Source organism: Pantherophis guttatus, chromosome 1, assembly GCF_059756535.1.
Source record: "Pantherophis guttatus breed Tessera chromosome 1, ASM5975653v1, whole genome shotgun sequence".
Lineage (NCBI taxonomy): Eukaryota > Metazoa > Chordata > Lepidosauria > Squamata > Colubridae > Pantherophis > Pantherophis guttatus.
The window spans coordinates 180,999,121-181,022,144 of NC_142063.1; the positions used below are offsets into that span (position 1 = coordinate 180,999,121).

General features: G+C 38.8%; 1 protein-coding gene across 33 annotated transcripts in view; it reads left to right on the forward strand.

Moving 5' to 3' along the window:
* The window catches only part of LRRFIP1 (LRR binding FLII interacting protein 1), a 245,806-nt gene that overhangs the window by 174,337 nt on the left and 48,445 nt on the right, over positions 1 to 23,024 (forward strand). For 11 of the 33 annotated variants that reach the window (XM_034426186.3, XM_034426190.3, XM_034426188.3 and 8 more), the window contains 3 exons: positions 12,631 to 12,723; positions 13,247 to 13,388; positions 14,548 to 18,257. In XM_034426186.3, coding sequence (XP_034282077.2) covers positions 12,631 to 12,723; positions 13,247 to 13,388; positions 14,548 to 16,430 — 2,118 coding nt within the window. In that variant the 3' untranslated portion in view covers positions 16,431 to 18,257. Of the gene's footprint in view, positions 1 to 12,630; positions 12,724 to 13,246; positions 13,389 to 14,547; positions 18,258 to 20,212; positions 20,263 to 23,024 lie in introns of those variants that run through there. The other 22 variants (XM_034426189.3, XM_087885589.1, XM_034426192.3 and 19 more) reach the window with 3 other exon arrangements.

The following is a 23,024-nucleotide window of genomic DNA, read 5'->3' on the forward strand; positions in this document are numbered from 1 at the left end:
ATTTTATACAAAGTTATATGCTAGTGATTCAATACAAGGTATAGATATAGATAGATACCTAAAGGAAGAGAATATCCCTGAATTAATGTTAGAACAGAGGGAAGGGCTGAATCAGCCAATAATTTCTGAGGAGGTTATTGTAGCAATTAAACAGTTAAAAACAGGTAAAGCTCCGGGAACAGATGGATTAACAGCTGTTTATTACAAGAATTTACAGTCTGAAATGGTAGAACCGCTTAGAGCATTATTTTGTAAAATTCAATCGGGGAGGCGTTCCACCCTTTTGGAGAACAGCTTTTGTGTCACTGACCCCCGAAGGAAGATCAAAACTGTATCAAACCTGAAAACTTTAGGCCAATATCACTTTTGAACACTGACTAAAAAGTTTTTGCCAAGATATTAGCGAATAGGTTAATGCCAGTTATGCAACAAACAATTTATAATGACCAATCAGGTTTTATAAAAGGGAGGCAAATGAAATATAATGTTAGACAAATTGTACATTTATTGAAATATTTGGAAAAAAACAACCAGGTCCCTGCAGCGTTTATATTTTTGCAGAGAAGGCATTTGATCGATTGAATTGGCAATTTTTGTTTAAGATAATAGAAAAAATGCATTTTGGAGAGTATTTTATACAATCAATTAGAGCAATATATCAGGAGCAAACAGCACAAATAATAGTCAATGGAGGTTTAACAGATGCTTTTAAAATTGAGAAAGGTACAAGGCAGGGCTGTCCTTTGTCTCCATTGTTGTTTATTTTAACTTTAGAAGTTTTGTTGAATAAGATACGTGACTCTGATAAAATAAAAGGAATTGTAATTAGATAGCAAGATTATAGATTAAGAGCGTTTGCAGATGACTTGGTTGTCATCGGCTCCACATATGTTGGATAAAAGACATAGGTCAATATGGTAAGGTATCTGGATTTAAAGTAAATCAACATAAGACAAGATGATAACTAAAAATATGTCCATATCTCAAAGAGAAGATTTAGGGAGAATAACAGGGTTTGAAATAGTTAAAAAGGTTAAATATTTAGGAGTATATATTGCAGCCTCAAATACGAAATTATTTAAAAACAATTAGGAAGTTCTTTGGCAAAAAGTGCAGAAAGAAATGGAAAGTTGGAAAAAGCTACAACTATCTCTACTGGGAAGGATAGCAGTAATACAAATGAATATATTACCTAGGTTCTTATTTTTGTTTCAAATGATATCAGTGCTTAAGAAAGATGGAAACTTGAGGGAGTGGCAGAAAGGGGTTAATACTTTTATTTGGGGCGGGAAGAAACCAAGAGTGAAACTGAAAATTATACAGGATGTACGTGAGAGAAGAGGTCTTAAAATGCCTAATTTAAGATTGTACTATGAAGCAGCTGTTTTATCACAAATTAGTGACTGGTTTAATTTAACTGAAGAGAGAATGTTAAATATAGAAGGTTATGATCTGTTATATGGATGGCATGCTTATTTGTTATATGAAAAAAAAGTGGATAAGGTGTTTAAGGGTCACATACTTAGAAATGCGTTGCTGAGGGTTTGGAAAAAATATCAATATAAGCTAAACTACAAGATACCTATATGGGCAAATCCCAGACATGCAATAGAAAATATAAATATAGAACAAAAAATGGAGGTGATTACTTATAAAGAGCTTCTATTTATGGAAAGGGGTAAACTGCAATTGAAATCTTTAAATGTATTGAAAGAAGAAGAGATAATTTATACTTGGTTTCAGTATGGTCAGCTTCAAGCTAGATGGAGGGAAGATCAAAAAATTGGTGTCATGCAAAATGAGGAAAAACTGGTAAAACAGATTAGAGATCAAAGTCAGATGCATATTAAAAGGTTGTATAACGCTTTATTGGAAATAGATTCAGAAACGGAATTGGTCAAGGATTGTATGATAAAATGGGCACAAAACTTTCAGGAACCAGTGATGATGGAAACGTGGGGAAAGATTTGGGTCAGAAATGTTAAATTTACGCAAGCACAAAATTTGAGAGAGAATTTTTATAAAATGTTTTATAAATGGCACTTAGATCCTAAAAAATTATCATGTATGTATTCGAATTTGCAAGCTAAATGTTGGAGATGTGAATGTGATGATGCAACCTATTATCATATATGGTGGACCTGTAAGAAAATCAAGGCATTTTGGATAAAAATTTGGTGGGTGATGCAGAACATTCTGAAAAGAAGGTTGAAATTTACTCCTCAATTCTTTTTATTGGGTATAACGACGGATTGTACAGTATTAGAGACTAAACTGATCTTGAACTTAATATCAGCAGCTAGGCTGTTGGTAGCACAATACTGGAAGAAGGACTCTTTGCCTACTATTGAAGAATGGACATTGAAAGTAGCGAATTTAGCGGAAATGGCGAAAATTTCAGCATATCTGAAGGACTGTACACAAGAAAGATACATATCGGAATGGAGAAGATGGGTTGATTATATTCAAAATAAGTATCAGACAAGAAAATATCAAATAGCTTATGAATGAATGTTAAACTTTAGAAGTATTATGTTATCCATAGTGGAGTTAAGGTTTCAGGGGGGGATTAGGTAGTTTAAGAATAGTTAGGCTATTTAGTTTATGATTGTTAATTAAAATACCCTGTAGTTTGCTATGGGAAGTCTGGGGGGGAGGGTGGGATGGGAAGGGGGGAAGGGATTTGGGGGTGGTGGGGAGGGAAAAAGGGTGGGGGGAATATTGGGGGGGGGAATTATCTTTGTAAAACTTTTCAATAAAAAAAAAAGGCAGTAATCCATGAAATAGTTTAGGAATATTTAATCTCTGTGTCTTTTATCAGTCTATTTCAGATTAGTATCTGCAGGAACATGGGGCAGACTTTGAGGACTCTGTGACATTTTGTGAATATGGTAGAATTCTAGAATTCACTTATGCAAAATAAATTCAGTACAGTTCAGCAAAAAATATTCCTCTCTTTGAATATTTATTTATTTATTTATTTATTTATTTATTTATTTATTTATTTATTTATTTATTGGTTCAATTTATATGCCGCCCTTTTCCAGAGACTCAGGGCGGTTTACAATGCATTAAGCAATAGCCTTCATACTTTTGTATATACCTGCTTAGTAGGGCTTTCGCGCTCCTCCAAGTGGTGTTCTTTTTTATACAAAGTCAGTTTATTGCCCCCACAAACCGGGTCCTCATTTTACCTACCTCGAAAGGATGGAAGGCTGAGTCAACCTTGAGCCTGGTGAGATTTGAACTTGCAGTAATTGCAGGCAGCTGGTGTTACTTAACAGTGCTTTAGTCTGCTGCGCCACCAAGGCTTGGAAATATGGTTTCCAAGCTACAGTTTGGGACTATCTAGAAAGTATTTTTTGCTAGTACATTTCTCTCTTACTTTTTAGGCCAAATAATCTCATGAATTCACTTCTGTCCATCCCTACAGAGGTGAATGAATCATTCCCATGTTGATTGGAATGTGTCAACCGTCCCAACTCGGTCATCTACAAAGAAAGACTCCTGGCCCATTGTCCTGCCCAAAGTATACTTTACTAAACCCAAAGTGGTTACAGAGGTAGCGAAGCTGGATCTGGCAATTTCCTTGTCCTTGAAATGATGTTCCCCTTCTATTAAGATGGGACGGGGTGATGACTTCATGGCAGGACGCAGGGTGAACCAGTGACAGCTTTCAAGAAAAACTGGGTAGACGCACTTGAGGTTTTTCAGCAATTTCAATTCAAGCATCACCGAATTTATGGGGAGGGTAATGGGGAATGGTTCCATATATTTAGGACCAAGTTTTCTACAGGGGTATCACAACTACAGAAATTTGATAGAAAGGCAGACTTTATCTCCTACTTTAAAATCCTTCTGCGGACCCCTTTTCTTATTGGCTTGTCTCTTATATGCTTGCCTCACCTCATCCAGCGCTTTGCAGACCACAGGCCAGGTGTTTTGCAGGGTTTGGATCCAATCGGCCAACAATGCCGTTTGAGTGTGTTGAGGGAGTTCTGGCATAGTCACAAGGTCCAGGCTGGTGGCTACTTGGAATGCTGCGAATACTGTGTACTGAATTATTGTAGGCAACCTCGGTGAACGATAAGAGCTCAGACCAATTGTCTTGCTGATAGTTCACATAACAGCAGAGGTATTGTTCCAAGATGCCATTTGTATGTTCACAGCCTCCATTCGTCTGTGGGTGATAAAAGGAGCTTAGGCCCTGGGAGGTGCCTAATAATTTCAATTCCTGCTAAAAGCTTGAAGTAAATTGAACACCGCAATCTGAAATTATGTGCTCAGGCTCTGTGAAACTGATACTTGTGTTGCACAAATACTTTTGCTAGAGTTTGCAGATGGAATCTTGGGACAAGCCACAAAGTGGTCCTGTTTGAAGAACAGGTTCATGATATCCGAAATCACTGTGTTTCCTGTGCTTTCTGGTAAGGTCCATTGATATTTCCTTCCATGGGCTTTAGGGCTTGTGACAGGTTGTAGCAATACTGGGGTCCTGCCAGTGTGTCTTTTGGCTGAGGCATAGATCCGGCAGCTGGCCACATAGTTCTCAATGTCCTTTTTCATGCATGGCCACCAAAACTGGCATTTTGCAAAATGGAGAGTTTTAACAAATCCAAAATGCCCCATGGTCTTAGTGTCATGGCTGCATTGCAAAATCAGGGTTTGCTGGCTCGTAGCTACATACAATTTATTCCCTATCCACACCAGGTCATCCCTTAGTGAAAGTTCTTTCTTATGTAGTTGGAACCACTTGTCCTTCGCTAGAGCTCCTTTTAGTGCTTCAGCTATGTTGCCAGCTATCTGCTCTTTTGAGGCTTTATATTGTCTTGTAAGGGCTGGTGCAGCTATTTGTTTGGAAGGGATGATGGAATTGACAACCTCTCTGGCACCATTGTACTGGAACATCCTGGACAGGGCATTCGCCAGGAAATTCTTCTCTCTGCGGAGGTAGCAAAGGGTGAAGTTGAATCAGTTGAAGTATTGAGCCCATCTGACTTGTTTGTGAGTTAGCTTTCTGGGTTTTTTTAAGCAGTTCCAATTCTTGTAGTCAGCCCAAACTTCAAAAAGGACCTTGCTCCTCTCTAGGAATTGCCTCCAGGCGAGGAGAGCCCAGCGAATTCCGTAAACTTCCTTCTCCCAGATTGCCCAGTGCCTTTCTGCATTGGAAAGTTTGCACAAGGTGTAGGCACAGGGTTGTAGCCCCCCTTGTCAGTTCTTTTGGAGGATCATTGCCCCCACTGCCACATTGCTGGCATCTGCCTGAATGACAAATGGTTTGTCCAAATCAGGGTATTTCAATACTGGCTCAGCTGCAGAAAGGTGTTTCAGTTTCTCGAAAGCAGGTTGGCATTCCATTGTCCATTTTAGTGGTTCGTTTAGTGGTTCCTTTGGTTTTTAAGAGATTTGTCATTGGCAGTTCTCTTTAGGCAAAGGCTGGGATAAACTGTTAGTAAAAGTGAAGCCAAAGAAGCTCTGCAACTACTTCCTTGTACGAGGAGCTTCCCATTCTAGGATGGCACTCACCTTTACCAGCTCCATTTTTAAACCCTCCTGGAAAATCTGGTACCCCAAATAGTCCAGTTTAATCTTGTGAAATTAATACTTGGAGAGCTTCATATACAATTGACCCCCTCGAAGTTTCTTGAGCCGTGCCCTTACTAGTTTCACATGCTCTTTCATCGTCTCAATGTAAATTTAAAATATTTTCCAAGTACACCAACACCCCTTTGTATAAATGATCATGTAGCATCTCATTGATCAACTGCACAAACACTGTGGGGGCTCCCTGTAACCCAAAGGGAATTTTGTATTGGAAGTAGCCCAAAGGGAGTTAAACGCTGTTTTCTACTCATCCCGCTTTCTAATCTGCACCGTTAAAAGCCTCCCTTAAGTCCAGTTCGGTGAAAACTTTTCACTTGGCCAGGTGACTTAGCATGTCCTTCAACAATGGAAGGAGGTACACATTTTGTACACCGAAAGCATTAAGTCCATGGTAATCCACACATAATCAAAGCGGATCATCTTTTTTCTCCTGGAAGAGCATGGGTGTGCATGACTTTGCTGGCTGAATGAAACCCCTGGCCAAATTCTTGTCAATGAAAGATTGGATTCTTCCAGTTTCCAGACCATGATCAAGTATAGTTTGAGTTTTGCCACCTTGGCCCTAGGGACAATCTCGATAGCACAGTCCATGGGGTGATGGGGGGAAAGCACATCAGACTATTTTTCTCTGAACACTTCAGCTAGGTCCCAGAATTCCTTGGGGAATGATGGATCCAGCTCCCCCCGCCCAAGCTTTCCCTGCACCTTCTTCTTTCACTTTTCTAATCAACAACTTGTGACAGCTCCTTATCACTTTTATTACGGCTTCCTGGCCGGAAACTTTCCTCCACACTTTCAACTGGTTTCTCTCCCAGTCTTTGGAGGGATTCCACTTCTTAACCCCTTTAAGCCCCAGGACCATGGTTTCAGTCATCTCCTGAGCCACAATGAATCGGATAGTCTCTACATGGGTTCCTATGTTCAGCTCCACCGGTTCAGTTAGAAATGTGGCTGGAGCGCCCCCATCACACTGTTCCATCCCACTGAGAGAAAGCTAAGGGGTTTTTTACTTCCTTCAACTGCATCCCCAAGTTTCCCACCACACCACGGCTAACGAGGCATCTGATGCAGCCAGAGTCTAGTAGGCCACCTTCCCTCATTACAAATACACATCACCTGATATGCTTATATCCACCAAGTGTCAGGCCTGGAAGCCATCTTTTGCATTGGTCCTTCAGGCCTGCCACATTTCCTACTGTGGGAAACTGGGAGGGGGGATTGTATGGAGCATGGGTGATATATAGTCATAATAACTTTCTCTCAGAGAGTCAAGGACATCTTACCCTGCATCTGGAGGGTTGAAGCTGGGAGGCCTCTCCAGTTGGGATGGTGTTTTGATTGGGCCATGTGATAGAGTTGTGGGTACTGGGCAGGGACTTGAATTTTCTGTTGGGTGGAGAAAACCTGGAAACTTTTGGATTCAGGTTTTCCCAGATGTGCCAATATGACATCTCTAATAAAATGGAACCCTGACATTAACCCGAATCTCCCTTAAAAATTTAACCAGCTCCCTGGACTCCGGGGTGCTATCCGGGGTCCTGAGCCCCAGACATTGACCTGGAACCAGGCGGTGTTAAGACTCTGGAAAGATGGAGGGGAAAAAAAGCGGCCACGGAGAGAGCCACAGAGGATGGTTCGGCGAGTTATGTCGAGACAATCTACTCCCCTTCCCAAGCCATGGTGGAAGCGGAGGAGACTGCAGGAAGAGAATGCCAGCTGGGTGCCCAGCCCAAAGAGCTGGCGTCTGAGCAAGCTACGCAACCAGATCTAACTCTGTGGGGCGAAGCTGCAGGAGTCACACCACTTCAGGAGGTAATGACCGGAGCGATTCTGTCAGAACCGCAGATGGGTGGAAGCAGAGCGGAACAGATCCCAACCCTCGAGTGGAGGATACGTGTGCTGCAAGCATTCCCAGGAATGGGGATTCCTGCCATCACGCAGCCAGTTGCTAGCCAGCCTCCCGGAGCAGTTCGGCCAACTCAGCATGGACAACGCCGCTGAACCCCTTGGGACCGAGCAGCCCACATGGGCTCTGGCTCAGTTTATGTTCACCTTCCCGGGTCAGGAAGCCTCAGAATCACTGAGCGGGGTCCTAACCTCCTTTCACTCGGCACGGAGCAGTTCATTCCATAGCCTCATGCATTGGTCTGGTCTACCAGGGTGACAGCCACAACGGGAATGGGAATGGCACAGCAACAAAGATCACTGAACTAGCCCAGGCTGGTACTACAGGGGCCACAACTGGGGCTATTGGAACCAAGTACTCCACCCCAGCAATTGGTCTTCAGGCTGCCTCCAGCAGACCAGATCCCTCCCGGGTGGGCATTTTACCCTGGCCAGGGGTAGGTGCAATATCAGTGAATGCCTGCCCTGATCCTGCAGCTGGCGCCTATCCGTAAACCAGTGCACTTCCAGCCACCGGTCATGGGCCCACAGCCAGTACTGGCCCAGCCACCACTGCAGCTCCAACAACCGGTCGTGGCCCCACAGCAGATTCTGACTCAGCAGCCAGCACAAGCCCAACAGCTTGCACAGGCTCAGCAACCACCTCCGCCAGCCACTCCCCCTCTGCGGTTCAGGGCGATGTTTGAAAGGACCCAAGGAAGGCTATCCTACTTCTTCAATTAAATCTCGGCTTATGGAAATCAATGCCCATCGTATCGGAAATTGATTTCAGCTATTGCAGATGGCATGAATGAGGGAGAAACAGCGGAATGGATAGTGGAACTTCATGATGAGGATGTTGTGGTCCGCCCGCAACCTGTGAGCTGGTAGCGGAGTTGGACAGTGATGAGGCTGAGGAAAAACATGGGTCAGTCCTGGAGGCTGGGGAAGGCCCGGATGAGGGCTCTGCGTCGGAAGCAGACACGGGTCCAGGGCCATTAGGGAGTGATGCGCAGACTTTGGAGCCTCCAGAGGCTGACAGTAGAGAGGCAGAGGAACAGGAGGAGCCTGTTCCTAGTGCACATATGAGAAGAGCTCCCAGAAGGCAGGAGCAGATAAGGCAGAGAGGATGACTCGGGAGTAAGGCCAAGAGATGATTGGCCCCTCTCTTAAAAGACCAGCAACGACTCTTGGCCTCTTTGCTAGAAAACAACATTGAGAGATTTGTTTTTTGTTTCATTGTATTCCTTTCTTGGCGGCGTCTTCTGCTTCTGAACTTTTGCCAAGAAAAGCCTTTGGCAGTTTGCCTAATTATCCCAAGGTCAGTGATAAACTGAGGAATGGTGTTTTGAAGAATTTGCTTTAATTTAGATTGGACTACGCTGAGAATGAGTTTAATTCTCAGCTGTTCTAATAAAGTCTGTTTGTTTTCAAACTGTTTGTATTTAATACCAACTACTTGGGCCTGGGTCACAACAGAGGAAGCCTTTGAGCTGGAAGATGCAGACAAGTTTGTCCAACTGCTCCGAGGCCGGTTCGAGGACATGGCCCACAGAGTAGAAGCTGAGGCCCAAATTAAAGCGCTGAAGCAAGCTGGCCGGCCTCCCAAGGAGCTAATTTGGGAGTTTCAAAGACTGGCCGGGAAACTGAGGAACTGGCTGGAGCGTCTCCTTGTCTACCACTTCAAGGAGGCCCTCGATCCAAGCTTGTGGCATCAGAGGGGTACCGGAACGCGTACAGCACAGCCGTGGCCATGGATCTGGAAATCCACCCCCATAGAAACCAACGAGAAGACCCCTAGGTCGCCAATCCCCGGCTAAGCCGCCCGAAGCACCACAGCCACACCATCCGGGACTATCAAATGCTACCAGCGTGGTCAGCATGGGCACCGGGCTTCCGGATGCTTGGCTCCAGCCCTGGTCCCCCAAACTCGGACTCCAGCCACATTCCGGGCAAGGAGGACCCCGTGGAAACTGCCAGATAAGGGGAGAATCGTCAAGCAGGCTGTGGAGGTTCCACTCCTTCCCAGCGAAGTCGAGGGAACTCCAGCCAGGGAAGACCCTCCAAACTCTGCCGAAGGGAACAGCAGCGATGATGACCCAATGATAAGTGAAGCCATCTACCCCTTCACCATCAAAACCAGGATAGTAGTGCCAGAAATGGGAGCCCAAGGGGAAATGGAAGCCATCATAGACACTGGCTACACCAGATGCCTAATTAGCCTCCCCATAGTGGAACAACTAGGCATATGCACGAGACCCCTAGCGTGCCCCATCTGCTTCGAGCAGGTCGATGGGACACTAATGGGCGGATCCCTGGCCACACTACTCACAGAACTTGTCAGACTAGAAATGGGCCATCATCAAGAACTTAGCTGATTCGTCATAACTCCAAAAGTGACTGAATCAATCATATTAGGGCTCACGTGGCTAGACAAATGGAGACCGACCATCACATGGGAGGACGGCTATAGAAAACTAAACATAGGCTTCGGACCATTACTGCCTGTAAAACCAGATCGGTGCCAAAATGCCACAAACCCCAATGACACTAGCGAACCCGAAAGCCGCAGCCCCCACCACAGATGGACTTCCCGGCAGCCTGCAGGTGCCAAAAAAGTACTGAGACCTATTGGAAGTCTTTGGCGAGGAAGAGTGCAACTTCCTCCCTCCTCACCGTGTGACAGATTACGCAATCGAATTTGTGCTGGGAGCCAAGCTGCCCAAGCCAAAGATGTACTCCATGACTTCCAAAGAGATGGAAGAACTGAGAAAATACATTGACGCCAACCTAGCTCGGGGCTTCATCCAACTCGCAAAATCTAGAGTCGATCCCCAGAGTCGCATCCCCAGTAAAGGAAAAAAAAAAGATGGAGGGATGAGGCTTTGCATTGATTTTCATGGAATTAATGCTGTGTGCCTGGAGAACACCTACCCCCTACCCCTCATTAAGGACATGCTAAGCAATTTAGCCAAGGGCAAGGTGTTCACCAAACTGGACTTGAGAGAAGCTTAGTATCGCATAAGAATCAGAGAAGGAGATGAGTGGAAGACAGCCTTTAACTGCCTGCTTGGCAGCTTCCAATTCAAAGTCATGCCATTTGGCCTGCAGGGAGCCCAGCAGTCTTCATGCAATTAATTAAAGAAATGCTGCATGAGCACCTATAAAAAGGGGCCCTGGATTACATTCTCATATTCAGCGAAATTCTCAAGGAGCATGTAAAGCTAGAGCAGCAAGTGCTGAAAAAACTCCTCACTGCAAAACTCTACACGAAGCTGTCAAAGTGTGAATTCCATCAAACCTCCCTAGATTACCTAGGCTACCGAATATCCAGTGGAGGGATGGAAATTGACCCAGGAAAAGTGAAAGCGGTACTAGACTGGCAGCCCCCACGCATCTGCAAACAGCTTCAAAGCTTCTTGGGGTTCACAGAGACAGAGAATTTATCCCAGTCTTTGCAGAAGTCGCCCTGCCTCTAATAGTACTGTTAAAAACAGGGCCTCCTCCCGCAACACCACAGCCAAACCAACCGCTTGCCTAGTCAATAGACTGTCAAAGAGTCTTTGAAAAATTAAAATGGCTCTTTGCCAAAGAGCCGATCCTCCAACACCCGGACCCAGAACGACAGTTCGTCATCCAAGCGGACGCCAGCAACGTAGCCATGGCAGCCGTGCTTCTACCAAAGGACCCACAAGGACAGCTCCTACCTTGTGCCTACGTGTCCAAAAAGCTCACCGAGACTGAAAGGAAGTGGGCTATTTGGGAGAAAGAAGTTATGCAGTCTGCTAGGCTATCCTCTCCTGGAGGAATTTTCTAGAAAGGGGTAAATTGCCTTTCGCGGTCTGGACTGATCATAAAAACCTCAACGCTCTAAAAAAACCCAGGAAATTATCTCCCAAACAATGAGATGTATAAAATAAAATAAAAAATAAAAAACTTGAAAATAAATAAATAAAATGAATTGTAGCAAAATATCTTTTAAAAGTGTCTGAAATTGGTTGGCTATTACATTCTCAAGCACTTTTTGTTAAAAAAGGGCAGGTTTTTTTTAAAGATGATTTTAATATTTAACTCCAACAATGTGATTAAAATAGCCCCTTCTATTAGAGATTTATTAACAAAAGGATAGACAAGCAAGTTAGGACCATTAAGTTGCAGACTGGTCTTCCTCAAATTTGTTTTTATCATTATCTAGAACATTTAATCTTAGCAACAAACACTTCAACATCATCTGTCACTGGATCATTCTCTGTTATTTAGCCTTCAGAAGAAAGAGGGTTGAATGGTTTCCTTTTATTATAATACGGTTAATACTTGTCCTTAAAAGTGAATTCTAGATTTAGGATATTTCTTAGCACAAACAGCAGAACTGCAAATTTAAAAATTTAAAAACCTTTGGCTTTAGAGCAGAACTAAATATTATTTTTCATTAATATGCAACACATTACATTTGCATTTCACATAATATTTCTCTTTCTGTAATGAAAGAGAAATATTATGTGTAATACAAATGTAATGTAATGTAATGAGTATGCCAACTGTAGCGGTAATGGAATTCACTGGTTATCAGAATGGAAGGAGGAGCTCCTTATTTGCAATTCTGAGTTGTATATAAAGTAATAGCCATAAAAAGAGATTGTGAAGAAATTAAAATAGAACTAGGCTTGCCTTGATAAGTTAGTGACAGAGTGTTTAGGGAAACCATTTTCAGTGGAAATTGAAACATGAAGCCAGCTATTAACAATAGTGCTTAGAGTTATATACTGCTCTGCTTTGCAGCACTCTTTGAACATTTTACAAATGTCAGCATATTGCCCCTCCCCACTCCCCCACCAAATCTGGGTTCTCATTTTATCGACCTTGGAAGGATGGAAGGCTGAATCTACCTTGAGCTGTTCAGGATCAAACTCCAAGTTGTGGGCAGAGTTAGCCTCCAATATTGCATTCTAACCACTGTGCATCAGGGCTCCCTTAATGTTAGTTAAGAGAAATTTCTGTAAATAAGCATTCCTTCTTCTTTTATGCAAATCTTTTATCTTGTGGATCTAAAATTGCTGATTCTTATTGCTAAATTTCTTAATCTTTATATCCTCTTTTCTGATTTTAGTGTCTTTATCTTCTGCTTCTTCGTTAAATACTTAGGCATTAGAAAGGCAGAAAGTCTTATTTGATTCCCTAAGAAGTGAGCGAGATGATCTTAGAGAGGAGGTGATTTTGCTGAAGGAACAATTAAAGGTATGATAAAGCAAATGAACAAACAAAAGCAAAAAAATATAAAGTATAAAAGGTAGTGGTATTAAATAATAGCATTTTATTTCAGTATACCAGAAAGAACCTTCCTTAAGTGTTCCATTATTTGATGAGCTTAAACTAGCAGTGGCGCATCATTGTTTTCTTAACTAATTATATTCTCTTGTTATGCTGCACTTGAAGTGCATTTAGCTATATTTGGAAATTAGGAAGAATTAGTATTAGATAACAATATATGAAAAAATGTCAAGCTACTGGAGTGGGACTGTTAATCATGCCACCTGTGCAGCACGAAGCTGTATCATGAATTGTTTTCATTTAGGATAGTAACATAATCTACGAAGATCACCACCTGCTGCAAAAGTTTTAGAACTGTTATCTAGTTATTATATTCATACTAGTGTGATACTCTGCATTCATGTGATTTTATTATGCAGGATTTCAGTTTTTGCAAACATACTTTACATGGAATTGAATGTTATAAATATATTTTGTTTTGCATTCACAGCAATATGGAATAATCACCAATTTAGGAGTGGCTACCAATGGAGAAATCTCTGATTGTGTTGCTAAGGATGGACTATCAAATTCTTCCAAGGTTGTTTCAGAGACAAGTCATGCCTTTAAAGTATCTGAGGATTATAGAGAAGGTAAGCATTTGCATTGTATTAAGATACTATATATGATCACTTTTTGCTTGAAGATGTTTATAATCTTAACAATAATATTCTGCATCTACACATGTTAACTTTTCCTTAATACAACAAAGGGCCATTAATACAAATTAAGGCCATTAATTTTTTTTAAAGTGTGAGTTTTTTTGGTGAGAAGAGTTTAATTGGGTGTTGTTTAATTCCCAATTTCAGGAAAACCAAATAATTTAAAGCTAGCTTACCTATATTCCTATTGTAAATTTCATTTCAATATATTAAGCATAATATATTGTATATATATTATTTGTAGACATTAACTTTGCTTTGGTTCCCAGCAGTGTATACAAAAAGCACTTGAAAATGTTGTTTTAGGTAGTAATTATAGATAGTGCTTAATTTATAACCACAATTGGGACCAAAACCTTGCTCACTAAGCAATGTGGTCATTAAGTGAGTCATCCCAAAACTATCCCTGATTTTACAACCTTTTTTGCCATGGTTAAGCAAATCCGGTTTACCCCATTGATTTTGCTTGTCATAAATATCATAAGCCAGCTGGGAAGATTGTAAATGGTAATCACATGATCTTGGAATGCTGCAACGATTGTAAATGCTGGTTGCTAATTACCTGAATTGCAGTCATGGCCCACAGACACACTGTGATGGTCATGTGAGGACCAGTCATAAGTCCTTTTTTTCAACACCATCATAACCTTTTAACAGTTGCTAAACAAATGGTCGTAAGTTGAGGCCTGCCTGTAAAATTAATTACATTGCTATTCATAATAGTTATTTATAACAGTTATTAATTACAGTGAGATTTATCCCAGCCATATATTCCATTAACATAGTTAACAAAACTTTGTGTATTTAAATTATTGGCTCTATTATTAACAAAGTTAAAACCAAGAAATTTTAATTTGTACAATCCACTGAAGTAATACAAATTCAATATAGTTGACAGTGATACACTTTTGTGTTCAGATATTTTACATTACATTCTTCCTTTGCATTCATATAATTTGCAAAAGTGGATACTTTTTAACATGTTATACTAATTCTTTTTTGGGGTTTTAAGTGGAAAGGTAAGTGATAGCATACTTAAATGATGTATCTATATTGTGGTCCCTTGAACTTTCTTATAATGATCTTTTAGGCAGAGCAAATGAAGTGGAGATGGAAAATGAGATTTTGGAGAATATGGGGAAAAGAGAAATCTTGCAGAATACTGAGCATGAGGAAAACACAGAGGACACTAAGGATCAGGAAATCATTCTCAAACGTTTGGAAATAAAGACATTGCCTGATGATGAAAATGTAGAGACTAAGAAAGTCACTGAAGCCAAAATTACATCAACACTGAAATTAAATAGTGGACTTGAGGATCCTGTAAAAAGTTACTCAGAATATATCCCAGAAATTGTTTATTCTCTTCAAAAAAGATATTCAGGTGAATTAAAACTTGAAGGGGCTTCACCAGGTCATATTTTAGAAGAGAAAGTATCTGATAGAAATATAAATGTAACTCCTAATCAAAATAATATGGCAGATCCAAGTATTGAGATCAATCAGGAAATACATGCCAATTTAGAAATAGTTCCACAACAGCAAAATAAAGAAAAACAAATAGATATTGTAGTTGATGAGTCAGAAGTGAATAGTGAAGTATTTTGGGAAGCTTTAGATTTTATAAATAATGGCCACATGGCAATTTCTACTTCACCAGAATTGGTAGACGTTATCCTTATGAAAGCCTCTAGTATTGATCTTAATAGTGAACAATCAAAAAATGGGGTTGTTGAGGGAGATTTAAACAAAGAATTTCTTAAAAATGAACAAAAGCCTACCATAAATACTGTAACAAAAGGGCCAAAAATAGAAATGTGTGAAACAAATGAAGAGAAGGAGGCACAAAGTATGATACTGCAGCAGGAGGACCAAGTAGTAGATTCTGCAGAAGAACAAAAAAGAACATTGTGTATTACAAAAGTTACTTTGAATGAATTTGGAGAGGAACAAGAACAAGTTAAAACTGAAGAAATCCAGTCACCACCTTCAAAACATGATGCAATTGTTGAGAAACAAAATGAGCAAGAGTTAGGAACAAATAAAGAAAATGTTGAAGATATGAAGGCATTAAATGCTTATTTAGATTTTGAGGAAAAGAACAATGAATGTACTATGAAAGATATTCTTGCAGAACAAGATGTTGTAGATTATATAAATCAAAGCAAATGCCAGACCCATAAAGAAACAAATGCAAACATAGAGAATGATTCCAACTGTAATATAAAATCAGCTTGCATAGATGGAGCTCTGGGTGATATTGATATGATAAATAAAGAAGTTGCTGGCAGTCATAAAGAAGTTTTATCTGCAGGAAAACAGAGTGTAGATAAAGAAGACAATACTATTGAGTCTGCTGTAACTACAACTACAATGAAAGAGGGTACTGAAGAAGCATGCACTAGGAATAAAGAGGGTAAAAATTACAGACAGCTGCATGAAGAAATTCACAGTATTGTGCCAGATATTGAGGAGGTTGTTTGTCTCGAAACACAGAAGACTGAATTCATTGAACAAAACAAGCCTGAGAGTAAAGAAATAATTGTAGAAGAATATCATGAAGCCTTAGATGTTTATGCGGCTTCTTTTGGAGAATTAAAAACTTCTGAAAAGAGAGATGTTCAGACTAATAAAGATAATGAAAAGGTCAAAGCCAGCTTAATCTCATCCGATGATGTTGGATCTGAAGCTTTTGTGGAAGAAAGTGACACTATTCAGCAGCTGAAAGAACATAAATTTGAAGAAGTCAAATTTGTGCAGATTGATTTATCTGTTTCTGAAACAACAGAGTCACAATGTGGGCAGCTGGAAGAGGAATGTAAATTGTTGGATGAAATCAGCTCAGTACAAATTGCTGATCATACACCAGAACAGTTGGAAAACCTGGAGAGTGCTATGGATGAAAGTCAAGACGAAACACAAAGGTATAAGAAAGGTAAAGGTAAATCTCGGGAAGACTGCATTATATCATAAACTCAGAAACTGGATCATTATTCCACATCATTCACCTGGCATCTGTTAAAGAACAAAATTACATCTTTAATTTTTAAAAAGTCAAAATTTGAAAGAAGTTCTACCATTAAATTAATGTCATACTCTAAATAATGCAAAGTAGTCAATAATGTATGCATGTGGAGGCTACCTTTTTGTCAAGTTTAATTATAGTCTAATTAAAGCTATTACACTAATTCCCAATGAGCTGCTTTTTAATATTCCATCAAATATAGTATTTGTTCTCTAAGAATTTTAATGAATGCTAGGATTGGAAAATTCTTGGGAATGATTAGGATGCATGCTTTTTGATAAAATGTCACTAGTCTGATACATTTATATTTGATTTCAAGTTATTATATAGAACTTTAGCTTCAATACTGTTACACTTTCTGAACAAAAAGACAAGGTCAAGCTGAATGAATAACAATGAAATTATGACAATTTTTAGAGAAGTAGCAATTTTTCGCTGTGTATGTTTCACTCACTTCAAATTAATACCATTTCAAAGATGGCAAAGATCTATACATAAAGCACTATTACTTACAGTAAAAATCATTTACTAAGAATCATAGAATTCAGTCACAGCCAATTCAGCCTTTTCTTACCAAATCAAGCTCTTGTTGGTTTAAATCAGTGAATTAAACTTAATATCTCTGCAATTGATACATAAATGACATGCTCTTGATCCAATTTAGCATTTATAGTTTTGTCTCTCTTCCTCTGTCTCTTTCAATGTAATCTATGTAGGTTCATGTATGATAAAAACTTTTAGTTCGCTTTATATTTAGCCTTTGTATTAAGCAATATTTACTGCAAATTGTAATCTATTTACTTAAAAGAAACTATCATTTGTTCTTTGCATTGCCTTGCAAAGAAATAGATATTGAATGTTGAATGTAAACCAATATTTTCTTATATTGGGAAATCTATCCCTTTAATTTTTGCTGGAATATAAGTCTTGATTGTCTCTGTAATAATTATCTCTATTTAAATCACAAAATGAAAGATAATATCTACTGCAGTTTTATGATAAAACTATTTAACACACTGTCTTCTTTTTCTAAAAGAATAATTTTCCATTATTAACTAATAATGGCTAAAATAAATCTGAAAGTTTTTCATTTATGAGCATATCAAATTTTTTAAAACATAAAACATTTATGAGCATATAAAAACTTGGAACACTTTTAATGAATAAAGTAATTCAACATTTGCTTTACCATACTAAAATTAAGATAATGCAAACTCTAAAATTTGTATAGCTATATAGCAGTGTAATAGTGTATTACATAAAAATAGAAAAACATTAAAAATATAACATAGTATCTAATGTATATAATGGAAATAAAGTTTTATAGTTTAAAATGTCTCTTCTCATTTGTTTGTAAAATTGATTTAACTAATAGTTCTAATATTTTGTGTAACTGTCATTTCAGCAAAACATATAAATATTTTAAAAGACATATTAATAGTTTTAAAGAAATTGTTTGATAATTATTGCTCATTCCCTATCCTGAGAAATGTATCTGTAAAATAAACATTCTACCTTTTGGGAGGGAAAAAAGATGAGGGATGATGAGAGAAGAGGAGAGAAGAGGAGAGAGAAGAAACTCATTGACAAGAATTACTATTTTATCTGATATGGTTATACTGCTCAGTTGTTTCACTGGATATGTGTATACTACATAAAGTTGTATTAATATTCCTTAGGCAGCAATTATTGTAACTGTATGGAAATAGGAGGAAGGAGTATTAAGTATATTCACTTGAATTCTTTATAAATATAATAAAGGTGAGATTGAATAATTATAGTCTTGTCTAAATGTTTTATACCTGCAACATAATTTATAAGGAATGCTTATTTATCCTTAGTTTCATGATATATAATTTTATATCTTAATCTTAAAATTTTATTTTCAGCTTACTCTTAATGTAGTAGCTATTCATTAGAAAATAATTTGTTTTACATTAAAGAATTCTCACTCAGTGCCCAGTGTATCATTACATTGTGACTAAGAATTGTGACTAAGATTTCCACTAAATTCAAATATTCTTGCTTTCAATAAATATGTATATTCTTTACTACTTATTCTTTACTAAATTTATTAACTTGAACTTGAACTATTGTCAGTTTTTGAGTATGCTCCATGCTGCTGGATTAATTTATGTGGAATTATTACAGAAGTGTCCTTTTTTTGCAAACAAATTGTATTTTTTCATAATTTTATTATGTTATTAGTTAGAACCCTCTAAAATATTGAACAGTTTACTATTTGCCGCAAAAATATTAAATTAGGGAAAAGCCAGTTAATGATCTCCAAAATAAATGTGAAAATCACTTGGCCTTCCAAGTGATATTATATTATGATATGATATGATATTTTATAATATAAAAAGGTTGGATGTTCTGTATTCAACTCCATGAAGTGAATCATTTGGTTACTTAATCACTGTCAGAATAGAATTGTTTGCTTATATCCCATTGTGTATATTTGATGGTAAAACAAATTGCTCCAAATTGTTAGGGAGCCACCCAATACAAATTATTTGAAAGGGAGAAAAGGTTAGGCGAAGAGAAGAAGACATTTCCAACTGGTACCATTGTGTATGAAATCCAATATTTAGCTTTTAAACATTTTAATTAAAAAAGGATATAATTCCAAACCTGACCTTCAGCCAGCTATCATTCTTATCTCTTAAGAATGTTTGGCATATATGGATCTAAAGGTATTGTTGTGCGGTAAATGTAAATAATAGTAGACACTGGTACTTTGTGGCTGCTAATTTCCCATTTATAAAAATAATCTAAAAGGAAAATTAAAGCTTAGGCAGGAGAGAGAGCCATGAATGCGGTATTGCCCTTATCTTAAAAGAGATTTTAAAGAAGCGATTTCTATATGTGGCTTGTGAGAGGCCATTAATTCTCTTTAACTTAGATGTATGGAACACTTTGTAATTATTTTGTATAAAATGGATAACATTTCACATTTTGAAGTAAAATGGATGTTTTGCAATCTAGATTTATTTTTGTGCAATTGAAAACAGTAGCAAATTTTTGGGACTCTTTATATTTGACAAATCTTTTAATGTGGAAAAATCTAAAACCATCATATGCAAGTGTTAGATTCCAGTTTATGAAAAACATGTAGAGTTTTTATATTGTGTCTGAATGTATCAGTATGTAGGGTTGTGCAATGCTTTGAATTCTGGTGCCAGAAAATGCCTCTAAGCATACAGGAGAATGAATGAATGCAGTTGTCTGTGGCATCTTAAAACAGATACAACTTTTCCTAGATTATGTAGTGGCCTCTGCAATACTGAACAATTCTACAAAAAAAGCTATTGTAGATAGGTGCTAGATTCATATTCCCATATAATCTGAGGTCGCTTTCATAACATTTCAACTATTCACAGTTTGATTATTATGTTTTAAAATTTATGTTGTAAAATTATATATACTTGAACAATAAAAGATTTGTGAGATTTTTGTATTCCAGTGTTTGACCATAGAATACCTGCATGCTAACAGTAGAAGATAGCGCTTTGCATGCTGCTGGGTGCTTCTACTGAAGTGACAAGCATGCTTTGTGAGATTGGCATAACCTCTCTTGGTTGAAAATCCCTTCCCAGTCCTGTCTGTGACATCATTTACTGTGGTACGTGCATAATTTCATTTATCATTTGCCCCACTAACCATCATTACCTTTCTTTAAAAATGTGTAAAATATCAAGTGTTTTGTATCTTTTTTTCTCTCTTATAGACATTAGATTAAAAAGACTTCTGGATGAGCGAGAATTTTTATTTCAACAGGTAAGTAAGAGCTGAATACTTTGTATTTAGTCTGTTTGAGTGTACTCATTGTTGGTTCATAAACTACTGTTGATTTAGATACTATATTTTTCATGGAGTGAAAAGCGTTGCATGAAATGGCCCTGCTGAATTTTTCAAGCTATGGGAAATTTCAGTGAATATATTTCTGTATCCTGCTGAGCTGTAGTATAGGTAGTCCTCATTTTACAACAGTTCATTTAGTGACCATTCAAAGTTACAATGGCACTGAAAAAAGTGACTTATGACCGTTTTTTACAGTTATGACCTTTGCAGCCTCCTCAGATTATGTGATCAAAATTTGGATGCTTGGCAACTGGTTTATATCTATGAACATTGCTGTGTCCCAAGGTCATATGATCACCTTTTGCAACCTTCTGACCAGCAAAGTCAATGGGGAAACCAAATTCACTTAACTAAGGTTACTAACATAAACTGCAGCGATTTAACTTAATTGTGACAAGAAAGGTGGTAAAATGGGGCAAAACTCACTTAACAAATATCTCACTTAACAACAGAAATTTTGGGCTCAATTGTGGTTGTAAGTCAAGGATTACCTGTATCTTAGCATGCATCAAGTATTTTATTTATTTTATAAGTTAAATATAATTAATTAATTATAAATTAAATATATCAATTAAAATAAATTTATAAATTAAATATATATTTTTAGTTATATTTATTTATTATTAAATTTTTATGTCACCCATCTCACCTATATCGCAACTCTGGGCGGCTTACAATGTATTGAAAAGTGAAAAAGATAATACAAGACAATTAAAATTCTCTAATTTGGACTGAATATAGTGTGTAGGTTTAGCAACTGAATTTGAATGCTAAAAAAAGGTTCTTTAAAAAATCAGATGCTTTTGTGTCTTTGTTCTAGCTCCTCGCATCTGCTTTTATTTATTTATTTATTTATTTATTAATCAAATTTCTATACCGCCCTACTCCCGAAGGACTCAGGGCGGTGAACAGCCAAGATAAAATACAGACAATACAAATATTAAAAATCCCTTAAAATTATTAAATATTTCGGCCGAAACACAGATTAAAACACCCAATTTATAAAATCACGAATTAAAAAATTTAAAATTTAAGAATTTAAAAGAGGGGAGTTAGGCCAGGCCAGCTTGCTGAAATAGAAAAGTTTTGAGAGCACGGCGAAACGTGCGCAGGTCCGGGATCTTCCGTATCTCTGGGGGGAGCTCGTTCCAGATGGTAGGTGCCCCCACAGAGAAGGCTCTCCCCCTGGGGGCCGCCAGTCGACACTGTTTGGCCGACGGCACCCTGAGGAGCCCCTCTCTATGGGAGCGTACTGGTCAGTGAGAGGCTATTGGTAGCAGAAGGCGGTCTCGTAGATACCCCGGTCCGATGCCATGGAGCGCTCTAAAGGTGGTAACCAAAACCTTGAAGCGCACCCGGAAGACCACCGGGAGCCAGTGCAGCTCGCGCAGGAGGGGGGTCACATGGGAGCGCCACGTCGCTCCCATAACCACCCGCGCGGCCGCATTCTGGACCAGCTGGAGCCTCCGGGTGCTCCTCAAGGGGAGCCCCATGTAGAGAGCATTGCAGTAGTCCATTACTTTGTGCCATTCTCCACCAAACAACACTCAAATTGTCTTACTGGAAGCTTTCTGTCTATCCATTTAAAAATTAAACAGGTATAGAAATGGCTTGTAGCATCAGCCATGAGTCTTACCCTTTCCATCTTTTGCTTCATGGCTTTTAGGTATTTCTCCCAAGGAACACGTTTAAGAAGTTAGGAGATTTTGGAATTACTGAAAACTTTGGTTGACATAATATACATATTAGTTCTAGATTTTTTAAAAAATAATTTCCAGATATTGTTCTATATACAGTGGGGCAAAAAAGTATTTAGTCAGCCATCAATTGTGCAAATTCTCCCACTTAAAAAGATGAGGGAAGGAGGTTTGCACTCAAAATCTCACGATACATGGACCCATTCATTCTTTCCTGTACACGGATCAGTCGTCCTGATCCCTTTGCAGAGAAACAACCCCAAAGCATGAAGTTGCCACCCCCATGCTTCACAGTAGGTATGGTGTTCTTTGGATGCAATGCAGCATTCTCTCTCCTCCAAACACGACAAGTTGTAGTGTTTTACCAAACAGTTCTACTTTGGTTTCATCTGACCATATGACATTCTCCCAGTCCTCTTTTGGATTATCCAAACTTCAGACGGGCCCGGACATGTACTGGCTTAAGCAGGGGGACACATCTGGCACTGCAGGATCTGAGCCCCTGGCGGCGTAATGTGTTACTGAGGGTAGCCTTTGTTACGTTGGTCCCAGCTCTCTGCAGGTCATTCACTAGGTCCCCCCATGTGGTTCTGAGATTTTTGCTCACCGTTCTTGTGATAATTTTGACCCCACAGCGTGGACCCCCAGATCGAGGGAGATTATCAGTGGTCTTGTATGTCTTCCATTTTCTAATTATTGCTCCCACAGTTGATTTCTTCACACCAAGCTGCTTGCCTATTACAGATTCAGTCTTCCCAGCCTGGTGCAGGTCTACAATTTTGTTTCTGGTGTCCTTCGACAGCTCTTTGGTCTTCACCATAGTGGAGTTTGGAGTGTGACTGTTTGAGTTTGTGGACAGGTGTCTTTTATACTGATAACAAGTTCAAACAGGTGCCATTAATACAGGTAATGAGTGGAGGACAGAGGAACCTCTTAAAGAAGAAGTTCTGTCTTTGAGAGCCAGAAATCTTGCTTGTTTGT